This window comes from Colius striatus, chromosome 8, assembly GCF_028858725.1.
Source record: "Colius striatus isolate bColStr4 chromosome 8, bColStr4.1.hap1, whole genome shotgun sequence".
Classification (NCBI taxonomy): Eukaryota; Metazoa; Chordata; class Aves; order Coliiformes; family Coliidae; genus Colius; species Colius striatus.
This window is the reverse complement of record NC_084766.1, coordinates 20,046,039-20,066,222: the sequence shown is the minus strand read 5'-3', so window position 1 is coordinate 20,066,222 and position 20,184 is coordinate 20,046,039. Positions and strand designations below refer to the sequence as shown.

The 20,184-nt window shown below is 43.6% G+C and overlaps 1 protein-coding gene across 1 annotated transcript; it reads left to right on the top strand.

Moving 5' to 3' along the window:
- The first annotated feature begins 845 nt into the window (after positions 1 to 845).
- Positions 846 to 5,795, top strand: LOC104551024 (bone morphogenetic protein 2). The gene is made up of 5 exons (XM_062001742.1): positions 846 to 1,152; positions 1,390 to 1,526; positions 2,263 to 2,379; positions 3,556 to 3,757; positions 5,344 to 5,795. Exons 1-5 carry the CDS (start codon positions 846 to 848, stop codon positions 5,793 to 5,795), a joined length of 1,215 nt encoding a protein of 404 aa, XP_061857726.1.
- Positions 5,796 to 20,184: the final 14,389 nt, after the last annotated feature.

Genomic DNA, 20,184 nt, shown 5'->3' with positions numbered 1-20,184 from the left:
AAACTTCAGTGCTTTGTAACAGCAAAAGTTGAGTGCTTCATGAATCAGGAATGTTTCAGATGAAACTTTGTTTAAATGGCTAATTTGGGAGCATGTGGAACCATAGCCTTCCTGTCATCACCTCATTCCTCTGTGGGCCTACATGCTTGCTCAGTGTAAGCATTTGTGTCTAGCATAGTGTGTCTAAGCAGAGAAGCCAGAGGACATCTCTACAATTTCTATTCCATCAACCAAAGAGGAGGAAAAAAGGCAAATTATTGAAAGCTAGTTCAGCTTGGGAATTATTTAAGCCTTCACAGAGCTTTTCAGAATGTATATGCCTTCCCTGAGCATTGATTTCTTCGAAGCTCGGCTGTGCTCGCTGCATCGAAAGAGCAGAATCCCTGCCCCCGGTCAGCTCCGGGCCAGCGCCAGAAGTGTGCCCCGCAGCAGGGCCGAGACCCGGGGCCCCGCACCCGGCGGCTCTGCAGGCTCAGCCCCTGGAACACGCAGAGGCGGTGGCGGCAGCGGCAGGCGACATCAGCAACGCCCAAATCACGACCTGGTTAAAACAGTAACCTTAAAGGTTCTCCCAAGCGCGGTTGTCTTTGCAGGCACCTGACTCCCCTGAAACCGCCTGCCCGTCCCGCGCCCTGGCCGGCGGCCCTCTGATCTTAACGACCGAGGGCCAGGTCACATTGAGCCTCCAAGGGCTTTAATGGGCCGGTCGAGGCGCGGCTCCGTTCGCCCTCCCTCGGGCTGCGCATCCTGCGGGCCGCGCCGGGCCGGGCGGGGCGGCGGGAGGGTCGCTGCCCCCTCACCCGCCGCCGCACCTGAGGCGGCCGGGCCGAGCCCGCGCCGCCGGCATGGCGAGCCGCCGGCTCTGGCCGTGGCTGGGCCTGGCCTGGCTGCTGAGCCTGCGGGCGGCCCGCGGCCTGCCCCTGGACCCCGGCAAGCCCTTAGCCCCCGGCCCGCGGGACGAGGTCCTGGTGGCCGCTTTGCAGCGCCTGCGGCAGGTCTTCGACATCGAGGAGCTGCCGCCCGACGTCCTGCCGCGCAAGAGGCCGCCCCAGTTCATGGTGGATCTCTTCAACAGGGTGGCCGACGCCAACGGCATCACCCGCGCCCCGGGGCTGCTGCAGGGCAACGTGGTGCGCAGCTTCGAGGACCAAGGTGGGCCGGGGGCCGGACCGCGGCGGCCGGGGCCGGGCGGAGAAGCCAAGTCCCCACAGCAGAGCCGCGGCGGCGCCTCCTGGGCTGGGTAGCGGCCTTGCGCCCGCTGCGGAGCCGCCGCGCCGCCCGCTCTCCGCCTCACAGGCTGGAGCGGCCCCGGACGCTGCAGTGCGAAAGGCGGGGGTATGCCTTTGCGGGGCCTCGCGTTGTTCCTAAAGAAGACTGGTTTTTTTCCAGTTCGCTTGGATCAGTACCGCTTCTACTTCGACATTAGCGCGATAGAGAAGGGCGAAGAGATGCTGAAAGCTGAGTTCAGGGTCTTCAAGCTGAAGAGGACACATGTGTCTAGAGCTGATGTGAAACACTTTTGCAAAGTAAGTGAAGAAATAGTCTGTCAGATAAACACCTGCCTGTGCTTTCATTTAATGAAAAGGAGGGGTGCAGTCACTTACCACTTTATTTGATTGTCCTCCCCACTTCTCTTTGCTTCCAGCGTGCAAATAAGTAGACACAACCTTTTGGCTTTGACAGTGTGCTGTCCTTTACACACTGGGGCAGTGAGCTCTCCCTCACATGTTTATCCATGTGTCAAACCTATCTCAAGCCATACTGTATTTTTCTAGGGTCTGACATGTTTTGAAATTCGAATCGAAATTTATCTGCATGATCTGTTCTTACAAACTATAATAGCAATCAGGGATACATAGGAAAATAGGGCAGATGAAGACTGACACTGAGTGTGTCTACATTCTTTTGTCAAAAGGCACTTTTGGACTTTTTTCTGCAAACCTGAAGACAAAGATGGGAAGGAACAGAAGACTTTTGTAGTGTAATATGTTCAAATAGGAAAGAAAAGGGGTGTTCAGGATGTTTTTCTATAATATCAAGCAGTCCAGAATCCTACCATGGAACATATCTACAAGTACATGTATGTAACAATACTTGTTTCTTATTAAGCTGTTCAAGAACAGGTTCTTGTCTGGTTTAGAATGATAGTATGATTTGACAGCTATTCTGTGACAGAAGTGCACATAATTTTCATTCTCCTTGTTTTGCTGGAAGAACAATTGGTCTTATTTCTTACTATTTTCTTGTATTGCTCTCATGAAGGTGGAAGTGTATGAGCTCTTGGAGAGTGGGAGGAAGCCACAAAAAAAACATCTCGTTGCATCAAGATTGTTGTCCCTGTACACAGAAGGCTGGGTAGTATTCAACGTCACACAGACAGTAAGCAGAGAATTATGACTTAATTTAATTCTAAATCTCTTAAAATGACAGACAGGCCCTAACTGAAGTACTGCACTTACACTGGGTTTTGTGCTCAGTACAAACTGCTTGACAGCCGCAGAGGGAGAAGCTTTCTCCCTACACTTTAAAAGTACACCTGTCGGCTACCTGAATTAAAGAAGTGTTACTAGGCTGCTAACAGGAATGAGAATTGAGTAACCCAAACCTAGAGATGGGAGGGACATGGGCAAAGTATGTCATTGTGATTAAAATGAGTTAGTCCTTAGGCTGCCAAAGGAGATGGCATCGATGATGGTGTGTTAAGAGTAGGCTTTCATTTCTCTTTTTTTATTCCTCTGACATTACTGCAGAGCAGATTTGCAGTGTGCTTTAACGGGGTGTTTCTGGAATTTATCAGGTTGGATTGTTTTTTAACTTCCTCTATAGACTAATTTATTACTTTCAAGATCTGTTTTGAAGATACTTTTAAACTATAACGGTCTGTGAATTCCTTTCCATAGCAAGAAACCCCCAAACATGGTTTAAAACATAGAGTTTATTTGGTTTAAATCTCTACTCTCAGAAACTACTTTTCTTTCCCTGAGTTTTATGATAAGACTGAGCAACATGCTTTGCCTTACTTAAGTCTTAAGGCCTGCTTGAGAATGGCTTTGGCCTTATCTGTTAGTATGTAGTTATAACAATTAGATAAAGAAAATTCCTTTGAGAGTTTATTTCTTCAAATACTATGTTTATTAGATTTAAATGAGCCTTAATCGTATGGAGAAGCTGGACAGTTCATATTACTGCTTACTAAGATTGCTTTGAAAAATAAATTCTTGGCTGAAACTGACAGAATTTGTTTTAGTGTTAATTTTAACTTCTAGACTCATGTATTCACTAGGAAATATGCTGAAATGAATTAAATTCCCATAAATGTATCTATGGGGAATGCATATAGTATTTTTTATTTTTAAATGTGGAATTACTGGTCTAAATATTAAACTCGGTTGAGTCTCAGCTCTATAGTTACCTCATTTCCGACATCATGTGTGTAGGCTGTGATTCAGTCATAGGAAAAAGAATCAGGCAATAAGCTAATAAGCACATTGCTAAATCATAATGCTGTAATAAGAAGATAGAAACTGTCTTTTTTCATTTCCCTGTCATTACTAGGTTTCCAAGTGGGTTAGAAACAGCAGCTCCAACCATGGGTTTCTGATAACTACAGCACATGTATTCAGCAATAGAGTGGAGAACAACCTGGTTAAGTTTGCTAAGAACCAGGGTGCTTTGCAAGAGAGCAGAAATGCTCTCCTTGTTCTCTTCACAAACAGTAACAAACAGAGATCTTCCAGCTTTGTACCCTCTTCCACAGGTAAGTTCATGAGAGCAGTAGCTTTCCTTCAGAATATGAACTTCATCTTCTCTTACCTTCTGCTGCCTCATATATACTTAACCTCAGTAATTACTTGTAGTGTTGAACAGATCTGAAGTACAGCTTTGTCACCCATCAGTCTAATTTGATAGTTCTTGCTAGTAGGTCACTCAGCATCTGAAGTTGCCTCTCCCCTCAGTAAAACTACATTTTCAGGAAGTATTCATAAAGCCTCGCCAGAATCTGGTTTACTTTGTTTTTAAAGCTGTGGAAGCTCTACTTTTGTAGTGACTGTTTCTATTATTTTTGTGGTGCTTTGCATGAAAACTGTAGGTAAGGTTTCAGCTAAGAAAAGACGTCAGTGGCCTGGAAAACTGTGAAATGCTAGTAAAGCAACTTTAAGTAGAGTTACTAAGTGCCGTTTTCAAGAGTGGAAGAGGTTGTTAAATAAGCAATTCAAGCCTCTCTGTCCTTGGCTTGTTTTTTTTAAGCACCTATTTAACTCCAGTGACTAATTAGCATTGTGACTAAAGACAACGCCCTCATCCCTTAAATTACAAAACGCTTTGTCTTGGTCTTCCAGTAAAACCAGCTGAGGATGGATTTCAGAGCCTGATAAACACAAAGAGGAAAAGCTGTGAGGAGGGGCAAAGACTATTCTGTTTTGGGATTGCAGAGTTTTCTGGTAAACGATTGTATTTGCATATTAGAAAGAAACTAGGTAGGACTTGCATCAATATTAAGAAGTAGATGTTGAAATTGTTGAAAGCCAAAAGTGAGGTTGGTCTGTTTATTTTTGTTCTCCAATGAAAATTTTTGTAGTGAAATCCTAGATCTCAATTTAATGAGCATCAGGCTCTGTGTGGAATATTGTGCCAGGACTGAGAAATGAGTATGCAGTGGAGAAACTCCCTAGACCTGCTTCTTGTTTGCAGTCAGTGTGCATATCCATGTTTTTCAGCATCTTGAGGTCTCCGTGGACATTTATCAAGGCTTCTCAGAAGATACTTTGAGGAAGCAAACCTGTTATCAGTAAGCTTGATTCTCTAGCAGGGTTCAGTAAACCTGGCAGTATTTTTTTTTTAGATCCAAAAAGTGAAAAAAAAAATGTTTTAAAAAGTATTGCTTGACAGGAATAAACTCTGGTTTGCAAATGGATGGGTTGAGTTCCTGGGAGGACCATACTGGAGAGAGAAAAAGGGCTGTGATCTTCACCCCTCTGTTACCCCTGCTCAGTGTGATGTGTGTAGTAGGAGTGGCCACATAAAGACTAGATTCATCCTTGAAAAGGACCCCTGGAGTTCACAGAATGTGTTTGGTATATCCTATATCATTGAACTTTCTTATATCTTTCTGATGTGTTGGGACCTTTCAAGTCACAAAGTGAAACACAAGATTTGTCAGTGGTTGAAATATGGCTGAAATGGCAACTGAATACACAGCCCTTCTGGTACTTTCACAGTTTCTCATTTTAAAATCCACTCTGCGGTCTTTGATGTGGATTTGTGGAATAGACTTCGGTGCAGAATACTGTACTCAGGAAATTAATTTCTTTTCAGAAAGATTAACACACAACTTCCTTTCAGAACCAGAGATGAGCCCTGCTGAGAATGATGCTTCACATGTGCCTCTTGAACTCCAGCTCATTGGAAGCAGCAGCAGCGCAGGCATGAGCAGGAGACCTCGAGCTGCTGCAGGCCCTTCTGTCAAAAGCCAGGTAGCAGCCTGTCATCGAAGGGAGCTCTATGTTGACTTCCATGCCATTGGCTGGTCAGGGTGGATTATTTACCCGAGTGGCTACAATGCATTCCACTGCAGAGGATCCTGTTTTTTCCCCTTGGCAGAAAGCCTAAATGCAACAAACCATGCCACAGTGCAGTCCATAGTCCATACATTGAAACTGTCTCAGGATATCAGCATGCCCTGCTGCGTGCCAGATGAATTGAAGTCCCTCAATCTTCTCTACTTTGATGACAAACAGAATGTGGTCCTTAAAAATTATAAAGACATGGTGGCAACAAGGTGTGGTTGTCATTAGTAAGACCCCTTTTTGTCTACATTTGATATGCACCTGGATTTGGTTCTCCATTTGCCACTGAAGATACCAAGGGTGATGGCATTTCAGTTTACAGGACAGGAAGAGCCAGAAATTTATCTGTGCTTCAAATCCTTCACCCTTCACCATGGCTGTGTGGAAAGGTTTCAGGCTGGCTTTCGAAGAGGAAATCATTGACAGCAAGAACTCGATATTTGAAGAAGCTGGAACATGTTAAGTTCAGCATTCCACTTAAGATCCTGTTCCGTACATTGAGGCTCAGAATTTCCCATGATTTAACAGGTATGATGTGCTGCTTCAATACAGGATGGGGTGCAGGTCTCTGAATAACACGGCCTTACTCAGTTTTAACTGCATGGTCTGGTGGGGATGTACACTCCTACAGAGGGGTTTGCTTTCAGGGTGTTTCCTAGTGCTAATCTTGGAGGCCTCTACTATCTGCATTACCTGGAAATGCACTTCTTCCCCCTCTGCTTTATGCAGCTCTACCAGATGCAGAGACCTTCTTCCATGGGACTTGTTAGCCACTCTGGGGGACACACAGGTCATTATTTGGGAATCGGCAAACTTCTTACTCAGGGGCTACACCTATGCATGATGAAAGGTTAGCCAGTCCTTCATAAAATCATTCTCTTCCACCATGGTCTGCTGTGGCTGTTAGGCTGTGTGGCAGCAGAGACTGCCTTTGTGTGTTTATTCAGTGGCTGTACTGTGGGATCCTAAACTTGGGTCAGAATCCCCATATTTTATCAGAAAGAAAGAAGATGACCACTGAGCTTTGGGAGTCCATGAAAACATGCTAGATGCTGTCCTGGTCTTGTGTGTGGGGCAGGTTGGAAGGAAAGTATGATTGATTCTCTTCCATTCTTTCGTGAAGAACAGGACTTAGACTTTCAGTCTTGCTACAATTTAATCCAGGCAACCAGCCCTTTGCAGTTCCTTAATCAACTCATTGAGTTGTAACTTAAGCCTGGTTAGGTTTCTTGTCTCCCTCAATCCTTGAAGGAGGCTGACTTCTCACAGAAAATGATATCTCCTCCCATGGGTAGAAATGTCACAGAGATTTTTCTTTCTCCAGTAAGATTAAAAAATATATATATGTGTAAATGGTTTTCTTTCTGTAAATACTGATGTCTGTAATAAATTTATTTTTCTAAAACACGGATACTTGGTATATATTAATTTAATCTGTAATATAAAAGATTAATTTTCAAATAAATATAAGATTGGTCTCATTTTCTCTTTTGTATTTGAACCTCCTTCCTAGAGCCATGAATCAAATACTCTTCTGGAAGAGAGGACACTCCCCATGGCTTCAGTGGGTGCTGTATCAAGTCCTCCAACTCCATGCCAAGGAATGTAAGGGATAATAGACCAGATGTGTTTCTCTTCAGGGAGGATCCAGTAATTATTCCTCAAGTGAAACTCCCATTGAAGCTTCTCAAACTCCCAAACGGATAACCGTGTAAGATTTTTTGTGAGAAGATGTGAACCAGTGTGCTGGGATTTATGCCATAATGCTACTTGTATTATGAAGCTTGGATTCACAGCATCACTAAAATCATGGTTTCAGTTAAAGGTCAATTACTGCTCACTAAAGGGTTTTTTTCACACTTACAGGAAAAGCTTACAGATTTTGTTTTCCAGAATTAAGACAGACTGTGATCTAGCTTTGAATTAGGGCAGTTAGGATCTGCATGAATCTATAGCTGCCCACATCCTTGTGGCAACAGAAAGTTAGCAGTCCCTTTATTCTGTGAAGGGCTTCTAGCAGTAAATGTAGTGGGAAGAAAGAGAATACAGCTGCTTTGAGGCCCAGTTGTCTCATTCACACCTGCTTACTACTCTCCTCAATGCCAGAAGAGGAGAAAAAGCCTAGGTGTGTGAGAGTTTTGCACAAAGCCATTGAAATGCAGCCTCTGGATGTGGCAATCTCAAATTAGCCCAGAGCACTCCACCTCAGTTAGGAGTATCTTTGGGGAAGCAGTTTGGGATGAACCAGGAAGGAAGCTGTTCTGAACACAATGCCAATGGGTGAACCTAAGAAAGAACTTACAGATACACACATTTGCATGTCTATATTTGAATGTGTGACCTGGAAGGGACTGGAGACAAACCCGAGGGTTCTGTATCTGTAGGAAAATTGTGGAACTTATATTAAACACCCAGTTTGTCTCCTCTCTTTTCAGGGGACAATCTCTAGGGCTTGTATATTAAGCAAATATCCTTCATGAGTCTTCCAAGTAAAGCACATAAATGTTTTATGTCCTATACAGACAACAGAACCATAGAGTTTCTGCTCTACCAGAAATGGCTGTCATGTCAAACCATGGTGCTACCCCAGGCAGTCTGGAGACAACTCAGAGCATTCCTTACTGGATGCCTCACCCTGAACATAATTTTCAAGCCTGCAGACCAAGCCTGGACCTGAAGTGTAACTGTAGTTTTACCATGGGGTTGGATTTTATTCCTAGACCTTGAGTATTTTTGCCTCTGGAATTCTGCTTTCTGTATGCCTGTAGGTAAAAAATGCAAAGTGTGTTATTTACCAGAGGAGAATCACACTGCTTCCATGCTGTGTGAAAGATGCTGAGCTGACCCATGAGCTGTCAGAGGTCCGAGCCAGCAGACCTGGAGCTGTACAGATGCAGTGAATGACTAATGGCGCTCTGCCTACAGGCACAGCTGAGCTGGATCCGACAGCCCCCTGGTGCTGTAGCTGTGCCCTTGGAGATGCTTGGAGCTGGAGGCAAGGCTCTCAGTCCTTTAACATGGGCTCTTCCTCTGTATACTTCCGAATTTCAGCCTCGGGGAGAGCTCTTCAGGGCCAGGAGTGCTCCTCATTGCTCTTGATATGGCATTTATCACAATGAGGTTTGCTACCAGCCTTGCCTTGTCTTACGGATGTTGTGATGCAACATGGCATAACAGTGTATAATCTATGTCACCAATCCTTTTCCAGACTGTCCATACTGAAGACTACCCCTATTCCCCCAAAAATCCTAGCTGTTGCTTTTGGCATGGCACCTAAAATATGATGTTCTGATTAAACCAAGACTGCAAAGTGTAACATTTCGTGTTCCGTAATTCTAAGTTATTTTAGTTAATGAATAAGAAGAAAATGTACCTTTATTGGAAAAAAAAAGCAAGCATGCTTGTGCTTAATTGTTATTCTAATTAGAAGTTGTGCTCTAGTGTAAATTTTTTCCCTTGGCATTATTATGAACCTCATTTCCCTACAAAGTCCAGGATAAACAATTCCAATATATTTTGTTTTAATTATCAGGGTTTAATGGGGCATAATGAGACTATGTTGAGTGGTGCAGAAAAAAATAATGTGTGCAAAAACTACTGAGTACTCCTAGCTTGACTGTGCATATTTCACCTATTGTGGGGCAGCACTGTTAGGTAATATTCAGTGTGCCCATCATTTATTTATTAAAGACATTTACTTTCCAATGGAAAGTATCCTTTTTTTTTTTTCCATGGCATTTGAAACAAGAAGAAACCAGTTAAGATATCCTGGGTTAAAAATGGACAATTCTCTTGTGTTGAACAGTGATGGATGCAGCTGACACACAGTTGATGGTGGTAGAAGCATTTGTCACATCCCTGACAGCAGCCTGCAACGTGCTGGACACCAAACCTACCTCAGCCAGCCTGTCCCAAATGCAATCCTTCTCCCAGTGTTACTTGACAGGGAAAACTTCTGGCTTCACTTGTTAGGGTCAGCTACTAAGAGAAACAGATAACACCAGCTGAGGTCATCGTTCAGAAATGACCTTGTCTAGACAGATACTGTAGATACATTTTCCTACTCCCAAGATGTGGTTCCTACAGACTGAAAATGCCACAGGTACCTCTACAGTGAAAAGTGCAAAACAGCAGCCTGGGAAATAAAACAGTGAAGTGAGATGACACCTTTTGTGTTTTCCCAGGTCCCTTTGCCAATGGCACTGAATGGCAAGGGTGGTGCAGCAGTCACCACCGCTCTGCTACCAATTCATATTGCACTTTACCAGGCAACCATAGATCAAGGTCAAAACACCCTTTTTATTCTTATTGTTTTCGCCTCCTACACAGAAGTTTTACATAGGCAGAGGAAGGTTGTGGCCATTTGTGTGGGAATTGTGAACAGGAGGCAATGTGGTCAGCATGACAGTAACGGGCTGTAGTGCAGAAAGGACAAACACTTTGTTCTGCCGTGGGCACAGGCAGCAGATTTGAACCACTCAGTTGTACTGCAGCCCCTGTGCCTGTGACATGCAGGTCACACACCACCAGCCCAAGACATGGTCCTCTGGATGGAAACACAGGAGCCCTATCTCAGCCTGTTTCGGCTTGGGAGAATCAAACCTTTTGTTCTTAACAGAAACGAGTTTCCTGAACACTCCATTGCCTGTTCCAGCCTGGACTGAGCACCGTGTCCTCTGTCTTAACTGTTGCTCTGCAACCTTCCAGGAAAGCAACTAGACAGGAGAAAACCCTTCTCTCCACATTGTCTCATGCCTCCTTTCCTTCTAAACCCGTCTTTCTCAGGCTCCTCTGTTCACCCATTCCAGACCATAGTTCTGATAAGCACACGCTTGGCCTACACATACAGGGCACAGCCTTCTGATCCATGTATTTCATCTGTGAATGACAGTATTTTTTCTGTTCTGGCTTTCTCACAGTGAAATATAATGAAGGCATCCCAAGGTATTACAACATACATGACAATGAGGCCTTGAAATCATCTAAGGTATGTTAAGTTCAAGACCTCCTCGAGGCACTATTACAAGCACTAACTTTGCCTAACTCAACTGTTTGTCCATGTCACATTTTCTGCTGAATGCAATAAGCTTGTGTTGGTGTCCAGGGAACTGTGTCCTTAAAAACTATAGTAAAAATTCGAGTATAATTTCCCCAAAACATGCCTAATACTTGCTGGGGTTAAATCAAGCTAAGCGTTGAGACAACTACCCTGACAGCAAAAGCCCTATGGGACAAAGTGCTGCTGGGAATAAAGCATCCCAATTTTCAGGATAAGCATTGAATTCTGGGTCTCCGCTGCTGCTCACGGGATTCCCATTTTACTGCTGGAGTTGAGACTGTAAGTGAAAGGTTTTAGCAGCTCAAAATCAGGGTTAGATGATATAAGAAAAAGAATCAAGCAACAGGAGTTAAAACTCTGATTTCTTTGAGAGACGGTCATTTGCTGTTCAAGCTAAGACATCATCTCTTTAAAAAACCAACCAAATGTAAGCATGTTAGATAATCTTGCTACCTAGTGTAACGAAATCAGTCAATATCTTCTGAGAATTGTTTCAGTCTATTTAGTAAGATTTATACCTTCTGTATGACAAAAAGAAGACTATGCACCATGTTGGGGAAATGGAAGAAATGATTTAGTTTGCCATTCATAACATATCCCTGTGCTTGATTTATCAAAACTTCTCAACAATAGAATCACAAAAAAATAGGCCCCAAAGGGCCTCTGGTTATCACCTTTGTCTGAATTTCTGATCAAAGTGGGGTTGACCTGAAAGTCAGAGCAAGGTACTCCGTCCAGGTGTTACGTGTGTCTCAGAAGATTTGAGATTTGACAATGTCTCTTGGCCCCCCTGTTCTCAGCATATTTCTCTTGACCCCATGACTATGTTCTAGGTAATGCAACCCAAAAGGGGGCTACGGATTAGCTTTCAGCACTGCATAGGTATACCAAGGGCATATGACCAAGTCCTCATCCATAAGGATCTCTGGATAATCTGAGTCAGCCCTTGGCCTGTGCCAATCAGTATATGGGGTGGTTCCCTCCCAGAAGCAAGACTTTGCATTTGAGGAACTTCACCTGGTTCTTGTTGCTTCCTCTCCTGAATAACTATTCAGTTCCTAAATGTGTTTAGTTTTAGCACTGGGCTTTCAAAGATTTTTCTTCTTTTACCACAAAGATTTTGTCTTGATTAAAAAAAAAATCAAACAAACTGTTAAAAGGACATTTCAATTTTTGTTTCCTGTGAATAGCTTAATTGTTCAAAGCTTAACATTCAATCTTTAAAAAGAAAATAATGAAAATATTCTGAATCCTAGGCAGCAAGGGGGATGTGTTCTGAGACTTGTGATTGCAACTCAAATGCACATATAAAATATGAGGACAGGCTAAGAAAATAAACCTGTTTTTTAAAAAAGTAAAGTGAAGATTTGAACATTGCAAACTGTAAATGAACTCCAGAGAATGCCATCAGGGTTCTCTGCTCCCAACCAGCCACAAGGATTAACAGCATGATTGTAGCCATTTATCTGTTGTTTCTTGGATGACAGCTTATGAATTTATCACTTCTCAAGCAAGGCCAACCGTTGGTACAAGAAGTCCATCAGCTGCCCAGAGCTTTGTGCTCCACAAGACCTTTCCTTCAGCACATGCTGTCATAAGATCAGCACTTTGTGGTAACTCCTTCATACTATTTCTCTACACAGAAGCCCATAGATAAATTATGTCTCTTCCTTGATAGGTAAGTGGCCTTGCAAGTTCCACCTGTTCCAAGTCTCATCTGAAGCCTTCCAGATTTGTTTCACCAAATGCTCCAAGGTGCCTAAGACAGTGTGACAGGACCTGTACTTTAAGGTAAGAAAATGAGACAGAGAGCAGAGGATAGGGCAGAAGAAAGGACTTGTAGTTCTGGTTTTAGAAAATGTATGGGGAAGGATAAGGTTCATAAAGCTGGAGGTGAAAGGCTGAAAGGCTATATAGATGATGTCTAAGTGAATTTTTTTTAGAATGCTTGAGGACTCTGCCTCTAAATTTTGCATGACCTTGCACTGCCTTGTTCTTAAGGCCAGAGAATGAATTGTGATTTCCTCCTTTCTTTCATTCCTGTAATATTCAGTTTGTTTAAATGGTTCCACTCTCTGAATCAACAAATCTCTGAAGATCAGTGAACACCATTATCGGTGTTTCAGTAATGCCTTTCATTAGCACAGAGCATCCAGATCCTTGGAAATAACTCCAGAGGGATTTGGATGGAGAAAAACATTGCTCTAGTTTCCTATTAAATCAAATATTAAGAAGTAGAGCAGAAATAGGCTTGAACTTAAGCATAGTTAGAAGGATGGGCTGAAGGACTGAGGAGTTGTTACACATAAACTATGACGCCACCTTTCATGAGAAGGGAAGGTTTTAATCCTTTCTTCATGCTATTTCATAGGATAAGCACAATGGTTTGCCTTGGTGATATTAAGATAATGATTTGGCTTTGTCATACCTGGCAAAGAACAAGACCATGACAGCATCAAAATATGCATTCAGCTAACATAAATGTGTTGTTGGACCATCTCTCTGCTCAGCTAGAGATCTGATACCAGCCAGTTACCCAGTCTTGTTAACACAAGGAGTTGCAGAAAAGTCAAGAGACCATGTTTCTGGAAAAGGTGAGCTGTTTCCAGGATTTCTAAAGTCCCATACAATAGTCAACATCTTTGTAAAGCAGCTCATCATTGTAGTGGTTCTACATGGATCAGGAACTCAAAACTGGACAGCTAGTTTTGAGAATATTATATTGTTCCCAGATAGGTTTCATTGGAACAAAAGAGGAATAAACAATAGTACAACTGATGTACATTTCAAGGGCCAATTGTACATTTCAAATCTTCCTGCAGATTTCCAAGCATCTGAAAAATTTCAAATAAAATGATTAGTCCATTGAAGAATGAGGACCCAAAGAAAATGCAAACCTAAGTCTGAGATATCTTGTGTCTTTCCATTTTTAACTTTGACCTCTCAGTCTTCTAGTAGTTCTGGGTACCTTTTAGGCAACAGGAAATAACTTTTCTGCTTTTGACCATGGTAAGCAATGTTAATAATTCTGTCATTCACATTTACATGAGATCTATTCAATTTTCAGAAACATTAGATTCTGGTAAGATCTGAGCAGCTGCTTCTGCAAAAAACTTTTCTTCAAAGGCAAGGGCAAATATTTAAGATGTTAACTTACACAGTCTGAGTTTACTGCTCTCTTCTGCTGTAGCTGTCCATTATGGACAACAATATAACAAAAAGAGAAAGAAAGAAATGCCAAGTGAGAAAAAAAAAACCCCAAAAAAGCCATGCCCAATGCAATTATTCAACACCCACTGACCAATGTCTGAGCAACCATCCACCCCTACCTGCTGACACCAAAGGCACCCACATCTCTGTCTATTATGGATAACTTTAGTTTTTCTGTATCTCATTTTCCTATCTTCAAGTAAAGCTACTACCTTTTCTCACTTTGATAGCTGTTCCCTTGGAAGACTTTTCTCACACATCTTGGTTAGAAGACTCATTTTAGTGGGAAGAAGCACTTTATATGATATTTTCACTAAAAATCCCAGACAATTCTCCTGAAAATATGTTGTTTTACCTCAGCAAATCCTGGCATAGACCCAGCCTGCAAGCCAAGTCCCTTCAAATGGTAAGCAGCATGGAGCACAGGCACATGTTTGGTAAAGGCTTAGCTCCAAGTAGAGAACTGTTGCTATTGAGTAAGGCTCCTGGCAGACTAATCCTCTGTGCCATTAGAGATGCCACAAGAAACCTTCTCATTCAACATCGAGAGGAAAGACAGTATGGTTTGTGGACTGTCTTCTGTGTGTTCATACAGTTCTGGCCATAGGACTATAGTCCTGGGCAGCTCTGACAGGAAACACATAGTTCTCTTAGACACAATATTGTATGGTGGATAGGGGAGAAGTTGAGTGTATCTACCTGAAGCTTAGTGTGGCCTGGGTTGAATGAATATACTTGTGGGGACATAAACCCAAGAGGTCATGGCGTGCTGAATGACTTCTCAGTGAAATGTAATTTAGGCTAAGATCCTTCCCTTCTCATACTCTTCCTTTGCCATGTCATTAAATTTCTGTCCAAATACATTTATTGCTCAGCCCTGGCCCAGGATTTGATTAGAGACTCTTCTGTGTTGCATGTTTCTGTATCTAAGGATCGTGTAATTTCAGTCCAGACAGCAGTTCTTAAATGAGGAAAAGAAAAAAAACAAAAAAAAGATCCATTATTTGCAGTCCCCTTTGGGGTGGGGGGTGGGAAAGAAAAAGGAAAAAAAGAAAGAAGGCTTATTTTCATTATAAGCAACATCATGAATGTAAAAGTTCAATTACCAGAATGTATTTCCTTTTTACATTTTAAACCCACTGTAGGTAGTATAAACAGCATATGCAGTTGGGTCTAATTGCTGCTATCCAGCTTGATCTAATTGATGCTCTGATTTGCAGTCACCTACCTCTACAAGCCCTTGTTTCATTACATTTTACCATTGCTCCCAAAATCCTGAAATCCCCATGGGGAGAAACAGATTACAATGATCCAGAGCTTTTGTGTGTGAACTGACAATTCTTTCTCCCCTATGGTTTTCTCCATCTACACATGAACAATGAAAATACAGTAAGTTGATAATGAGATGTATTAGTTACCCCAAAAATACTCCTTATCTAGGCAGATGTAACTCCTTTTAACTCACTAGTATTTTTACCTAAACTCTAAATGAAAGCTACAGTGGTATAAAATCACCTCAGGAACATTTTCATAACCTAATTGGTATGTTTATACTACAAAACTGTATTATTCTCTGTCTCTGATAACAAAGTTCTTTGCTGAAGAATGTGTCGGTATTTTCCATGGAAAATTATTTAAATAAAAGCTCTTGAATTATGGAAACCTCATGGTTTTAGCTTTAAATAAGCATTTCAGTCATCATAAAAAACACAAACCCTCTAATGTCTCCTGCAGCTTTGATTTCAAACACGTCACATTCTTCATTAAAGCAATCATTGTTAAAACAGAGGGACATAAAGCAACATAGGATTTATTCCTTCATTAAACTGATGATCCGTATATGAAGCCAATTAACATTATGAGTCTGGTGAACATCAAGTGTAAAGAGGTTACAGAAAATTAAAAGCAGTCACCTTGGTCTTTAGATAAAGAAAGAACACTTTTACAATATAAATTATAAGAGTGTCCAAGCGGGACAAATCGGCAAATTTGGTTAATTGGAAAATACATTTTACTGCACATGAATTAGGGTAAAATAACCTTTTCACTGATAGCCCTTTTTGTGGTCAGGTGTTGAGAATCATGGGAAAGGAGCTATGTGGACATGGGAAGGCAACAGAGACAAGGCAACTTAAGCCATTCAGACTTTCTTGAGTTTTACAAATGATCCCCTCAAAGCTGAGCGTTACCAAGGAAAACATCCACTCGGTGATTTTTCTCATCAGTTCTGTCCTAGGTTTTATCTTCATGGAAGAAGAATGAGAAGAGATGTGTTTGTGTGTGGAGCGCAGGAACAGTTCTGCTTTAAGACAGACGCAATCAGCGAAATGTCTATCCAGAATTATATTTACATAGACTTTTCCCTGCAGACCTAGTGACTAATATTGATGTAACAGTAGCAACAATAATAATAATAACAACAACAGTAGTAATAATAAAGTGTATGTGAGAAAGACTTTAAGAACTTGACATCAAAATGGATTTTTTCCTGAGATATCGTAGCTCACCTCTGTTATTTCATGCTACAGCTTGGTCTTAGTGTTTGCCTTTAGTAGCTAGATGAGAAGAACTACCAGAGAAATACTAGCCATGATCCAAGGTAGTTTACGGGGTTGGTGTGATTTTTCATGCGGCCGCAGCTTTGCAGGAAACCATCTACAGAAATGGGGCACGGAGAGACCTGGAAACAACCCTGACAAACCCCTTCTCCCGAGAAAAGACTAACGCCGTGCTACAGTCCGGTGGGCCGGGCCGTGCCGGGCCGCGCGGTGCGGAGCGGTGCTGTGGGTCGCGGAGTGGTGTGGGGAGCAGTGCCGGGGTCGCGGGGCGGTGCGGAGCCGTGCGGAGCGGTGCGCAGCGGTGCCGGGGTCGCGGGGCGGTGCGGGGCAGGACGGAGCGGTGCGGAGCGGTGCCGGGGTCGCGGGGCGGTGCGGAGCCGTGCGGAGCGGTGCGCAGCGGTGCCGGGGTCGCGGGGCGGTGCGGAGCCGTGCGGAGCGGTGCGCAGCGGTGCCGGGGTCGCGGGGCGGTGCGGGGCAGGACGGAGCGGTGCGGAGCGGTGCCGGGGTCGCGGGGCGGTGCGGAGCGGCGGGCGCTCTCCGTGGTGCTGAGAGGCGCCGCTGCTGCCGCCCCCGAGCTGCGGCCGGCCGCGAGCGCCACTGAAAACTCCAAACTTTTATGTCAACCGCACGTTTCGTGCATTAAACAGGCACCGAACGGGCGCGGGGTGCGGGGATTATATATTACTTAGTTATCTCCTTTTTTTGCAGCTGCTTCTCCCTGGGATAAAGCCGGGCCTTGCCCGGCACAGGGTCCTTCTGCTTCTATTTAAAAAGCAGCGATTTGGAGCACTTCCCCGTGCTCCACTTCACCCTCCCCGCGTCCCGCGATCCACTGACATTGCAAGCTTCAAACTGCTGGGGAAAGTGCGTCTTGGAGCCAAAACAACAAATCAGTGCCCTGACTAGAGCATGATCTGAGAGCGCCATAATGAAGTTATTATTATTTTATTAGGGGTTCTTATGATAAAACACTCTTTACTTCTCCCTCTCTTCCCGAGAAAAGGAAGGGGCACATCTGTCTCCATGGAAAGAGATCCTGCCGCACTGGCCCTGTGTAGAGTTTAAAGCTCGGGATGGAGAGACTGGCAGGGGAGATCCAGGAAGTATCTCTGGGTTATGTTTTTCTTTTTAAGGTTAATTGACCTAAAACTTGTGCTGCTATTTTAAGAAGTGTAGTCGGATTCAGAACATTGGTCTTGTATCTTGCACAGCCCTGTAAAAGCTGTCTCGATTCATAGTATGCTTTACTGTTGAGGCTTGCCTGGATGGTAAGTCAATATCTGTTGTCAAACAATGATAGCCCTAAAAGCGTTTATGTATGCAGATATATGTATGTATATATACATATATATGTATATATACAAGTATGTTTGAATGTAACTTTCCAGATCTGTCATTAGGATGCTAAAATTGCAGGTGAATGGATAAGATCATATCAAACCAATTTGGGTCTCGAGTACAATTAATTTTTGCCTTGCTTTGCTAAAATACTGACTTACAGGACTCAAACGTAACTTCAGCTTGAATATACATTTGGGGAATTTCCACATCTAAGCCTAATGTGAAAGGCAGATAAAGCAGGTGATATTTCTAAGGCTTATTAGTATTTATTTAATGAGTTCATATACATAGAATAGCTTTCCAAAGACAGTCCCTTCAAAATCTCTATTCCTGCACCTGTATCATCTGTATCCATCTCCTTTGTGCTGGTATGAACGTGCTATGTCTTTAAACTCCCACTAGATCTAAGAGAGCCTGTGTAGATTTGCTCGCCCTTCCTGCACAGAACATTACAATGTTTATAAAATATTAAATTTGTGTAGTCTGCCGAAGAAGCAATTGTTCCAAAATAAAATCAGCAGTCTAGACGAAACATAGACACCAGAACTTATCAACAGTTGTCTGACTTACATCTTCTGATGCATCTTGAGTGGGTCATAATACCAACTTTATTTTCAGTGGTGCATAAATTAATTACACGCATTTAATAACCAAAATATCATTATATTCCCCCTTTAATATCATAAAGGCTTTACGCCAGGGAAGCACTTAATGTGCAGGGGGCCATAACAGGCTATTATCCTTGTGTAATGCTATTACAGAACCAATTATGCGCCATTATACTTGCTTTTTTTGCAGTTTATGTGATTTGATCCAATCCCGCGTCCCTGACTTGAAAATTTCATCTGGGTACTTTAAAGTCTAATTTTCACCCGGGCTGAGGCAAGGGCCATCTCTCTCCGCGGAGCCTATGTCTCGGATGCATTTTAAAAGTAATTGCAAAGGGTCCCGCCGCATATCATTTGCAGACGGGAAGCGAGCATAAATCCAGAGACCCCTCGCTGTGAACAAAATCAAACTTTGCCGTGGTACGATCGCTTGGAAAGGCGAGGCGTCTGCAGCGCGGTCCTCCAGAACCCACCCGGCGGCAATTAACGTGGGCAGCACTGGGGTCCAGGTTGGACTCGGCTCGGCTTGGCTTGGCTCGGCTCGGCTCGGCCGGGGCCGGCTTGGCACGGTGGGGTCCCTCCGTCCCCGCAGCTCGGGGGACCCTGGGGAGGGGAGGGAGGACACCCACGCCGGGGGCCTCCGAGCCGCGGAGCACCAATGCTCATAGAATAATGGGATTTTGTTGCTACTGCAAACACATTCCCGGTGTTTGCTGAGAAATGACGGGTTTTTTCTTCTCATCTTTTTTTTTCCTGCCCCCCCCCCCCCCCCCCCCTCGCTTTGCACACCACGTGGGCCATTTGTAGGGCCCAATAGACCTATCCAAGTTACTCACTGTAGACAGCGCTGGAAATAATCAGATTAAGGCCAATTATGCGTGAGATTATAAAGGCAAGTGCTGAGAGGCAGAGCATGCTGTAGACAGATATAAAGACATCTGGCCACTTCCAGAACTCCACAGAGCCTTTCTGTCTCTTCAGCCAACAACTGACAGCTCCTTATTCCAGTGCAGAATACCCCCAAACCTTACTGGTGATTTTTACTTCTATTCGGTTTAGGTATGGATTACTATTTCTATTTGTCTTCTGGATTTTCTTGTACGACTGCATATAAATTTGAATAGGTTTGGTTCTGGTCTATTTTTCCGTTTTGCCGAGGACATTGGTTTCCAACCTGGACACAGCTGACAGTGTGTTGGATGATTTAAAAAGAAGACAGCTTTTAGGTTTTATTGCTGTTTCATTTAAGCAGAATAATTTAAGATTTTTTTTTTTTTAAATGATTCATTCTTACCTATAAGTATTGGGGTTTTTTTTCTTTACATAATTATTTGCTCCAGAAATTAATATTTGAGATCATTAGATAGATAGATAGAGAGATAGATAGATAGAATGAACAAGAGATGGGTAATCTGCTAATCGGGGTGAAAAAAAATAAAAGGGGTAAAACAAAGAGGAAGAAGAAAGTTTTACTGATTCTGATTACTGTGCACCTACCACCGAGTTTTCTGCCTTTGGCTGTTTCAGTTCATCGCACAGGGTTAGACACTACTTTCTCTGCTTCCTCTGGGATGGGATCTAGGATTATCAATGAATTTATCTGGATGCTTTCTTCTGGTCATTCATTTAGTCTGTTCTTTCCCTTTCTCTCTGTCTTCAGGTCGGCAGAAGACACCTCGGCCGTGCGTGGCGGTGCCCGGCGGGGGAGCTGGGTGTGTGTGCGTAGGGTGCGCGGAAGCCCCGCGCCCCGCGGGCTGGCCCCGGCCCCGGCCCCGGCCCCGGCCGCGGCTGCCGTCGGGCTCGCAGCGGCGAGCAGCGGGCGGCCGCCCAGCCGCAGGGAC

Coding starts and splice junctions, on each gene's coding strand:
- LOC104551024 (XM_062001742.1), top strand. CDS start 846: ATGGCGAGCCGCCGGCTCTGGCCGTGGCTGGGCCTGGCCTGGCTGCTG. Junction 2,380..3,555: donor TATTCAACGTCACACAGACA/GTAAGCAGAGAA, acceptor TGTCATTACTAG/GTTTCCAAGTGGGTTAGAAA. Junction 3,758..5,343: donor CTTTGTACCCTCTTCCACAG/GTAAGTTCATGA, acceptor ACTTCCTTTCAG/AACCAGAGATGAGCCCTGCT.